Below are 2,500 nucleotides of genomic sequence, written 5' to 3' on the forward strand. Positions count from 1 at the left end.
TGCGTCGGTGTGCTGATAGTGAAGGTGGTACAGCCCGTGAGGTCACCAACGTGTTATTTGTATGTCATCAAATTTGGTTGTGTTTATTTCACACAATAAAACTCAAGCCAATTAAAGCGGGTGACTGTGTTGTGACTGGCATGGGGGGACATTTAAGTTGTTTGGAGATAGGTCACGGGACACGCAATTGTTAAACACAAAGCGCGATTCGCCAGCGCGATCACCGTGCATCCACACTCCAAAACGCAGAATCCGTAAAAATATCGATCGCAGCTGCAGTTTTGTGTTATTTAGAGTAAAGTTTCGAAAAAAGTTAAGTGTTTAGTGGCCATAGCGAAGCATAATGGAGACTGAAAGATGGCGCAAATTCAACGCCAAACTGTGTGATGCCCGCTGTTCATAGTTTTACTTATGCACAAAAAATGATTCACGTTGAATGGATCGGAAATGTTGTGTATCTCGCCACTTTCTCGCTACTTTCGACTCAGCTGTGCGTAGAGAGAAGAAATTAAGCCAAATCGCGGATCGCGCGAAGAGAAGCCATCAACTAGCTGCTGCACCACAAGACACGCGTTTATCGTGTCTGCCCGTGGTCGTTGGACAAGATTGTTATCCTATGTTTTGTGCCTTTGGATGTTGTTACATCTCCTAATAGTGCGTAGTGATAGGTGAATTGTTGGGAAACGTCCGCAAAATGGCCCTCTCGTCGGATCCCCATGAACAGAAGTTGTATCATATGTTCCAGTCGTACGCCTCGGGCGATAGTAATGCCCTGGGACTCGATCGGGAAGCCCTACTTAAACTGTGCTTCTCACTGGAGCTGAAAGAGCGGGGACAACTTTTGGTCAAATGTTTGTTCTCCGGCTCGAAAACACACGTCAGCTTCGGCGAATTTCGGCAAGGACTGCTGCATATTCTGGAAGGAGATCTCAAAGATTCGCTCACATCATCGGACATCCGTAATGGATCATTTTCGTCTGATTCGTCCGACCGGACCTCAGCCTACAGCAGATATGCGGAAGGTAAGTCGGAAAGTAAATGATTCCACTGAACAGAAACGGCTCCGACACGGAACTGGCCTATACTTTTATCTTATCAGTACCCCTCTGATAACGGAGAACGGTGGCACCGCAATGAAACAGCTAGAAAGTTATCTGCATTTTTTGTTTGATCATTTCTATTTCCGTAGAAAAGGGTCGGCTTTTTATCAAGAAAAAAAGCATGATAAATTCTTATCTCTTCTCTGAGAACGATTGCGTTATGTAAGCAATCAATGGCTCCTTAAAGCTTTCTTATCAAGAAACTAGAAAGAAAAACAACATTTACTAATGTCTTTTGCCAAGTTTTGTCACGGGATAGTAAGACTTTTGTCCATTTGTTGAACTAACGATGCTCCGTAATTATGGGTCTCACCAAAAAAACGAATTTGACCTAATTAGTGCAGGTGGACTTCGGCGTTCCCATCGAAATGTTGGCCTCATTCCGCCGTCCGCTCGTTGTGGTATGCGTTGATTCGTAAATGGTTTGTTTGGTGATCCGAAATAGGCACACGATTTGAAGAATGTTGGCCTCTGATCTTACATCCATAAAACGACATTCCCTTTTTCCGTTTCTTTGCGTTGAACTATTCAACTTCCCTGGCCACTCCGCAGTGGATGTGTCATCTTATCTTTTCCATTTGTGACCCGTTCCGTGCAGTTGACGTAAGCTTTCGTTCTTCACGTACGACTACTAAATACTATGAAAACAATATTAACCCACTCGTTCACCTTGCTAATACCGACACGCTGCAGCAGCAGCGAGTGGTTGTTTGTTTGTTAATGCTCTGCTGGATTGGATCACCATTATGACACACGCGGTTGGTTGGTAGTTGGTTGCTTATCACGAACACTACAACGCCTGGTGGCTCAAAACTACTAAACCTAACAAACGGGTACATGCACGAGAGTTTGGACGATAGTAGCAAAACAAGGCACGAAGGCGCGCGTTCATATCGCGGGTGCCATGCCAGGTAGTAGTGCTTCGGAGTAGAGAGTGAGAGTTGCGCTCCTAGTGGTGTAGGGTCGTTGTGCGACTCACTTGACCTTCCGCACACGGTTTAGCCATGGTGGAAAAACATGGTTTTAGTGAATTTTCTAGATAGGAAGCAGTGGAATCACGCTGCAAATCCCGTTGCAATTGGTGTATAAATCCGCCCAGAGGTCAAAATTCCATCGTCAGGCATGATTATCATACTATGTAATACTGTGCAGTCTCTCTATGGTACGATTGTGGTCAAAGTGTGTCATTTTGTGTTTGCCGTTCTTTGTTTTACAGACTCCGATCGGGAACAGCAACAACAGCAGCATGCAGTAGAAACATGCTCATCGGGGGCAGAGTTTGAGATCGTTCGTGATGGAAACAGTAGCAGCAGCAACCACAGCTGCAGCATTTCTTCAGAATCCTGCTCCCCTTTGTTACATCAATCGACTGGAGGAGGTAGTAGCAGAGAATCGAACAA

The 2,500-nt window shown here is 45.2% G+C and overlaps 1 protein-coding gene across 2 annotated transcripts in view; it reads left to right on the forward strand.

Annotated features, from left to right (window-relative positions):
• Positions 1–2,500, forward strand: part of LOC126571869 (uncharacterized) — a 7,472-nt gene that overhangs the window by 96 nt on the left and 4,876 nt on the right. Inside the window, exons 1-2 of one of the 2 annotated variants that reach the window (XM_050230729.1) lie at positions 1–1,022; positions 2,317–2,500. The exon at positions 1–1,022 is cut by the window's left edge and continues 96 nt beyond it; the exon at positions 2,317–2,500 is cut by the window's right edge and continues 1,103 nt beyond it. In XM_050230729.1, the coding sequence (XP_050086686.1) occupies positions 695–1,022; positions 2,317–2,500 (512 nt within the window). In that variant the 5' untranslated portion in view covers positions 1–694. Of the gene's footprint in view, positions 1,023–2,034; positions 2,239–2,316 lie in introns of those variants that run through there. The other variant, XM_050230730.1, reaches the window with a different exon arrangement.

This window comes from Anopheles aquasalis, chromosome 2 (assembly GCF_943734665.1).
Source record: "Anopheles aquasalis chromosome 2, idAnoAquaMG_Q_19, whole genome shotgun sequence".
Taxonomy (NCBI): Eukaryota; Metazoa; Arthropoda; class Insecta; order Diptera; family Culicidae; genus Anopheles; species Anopheles aquasalis.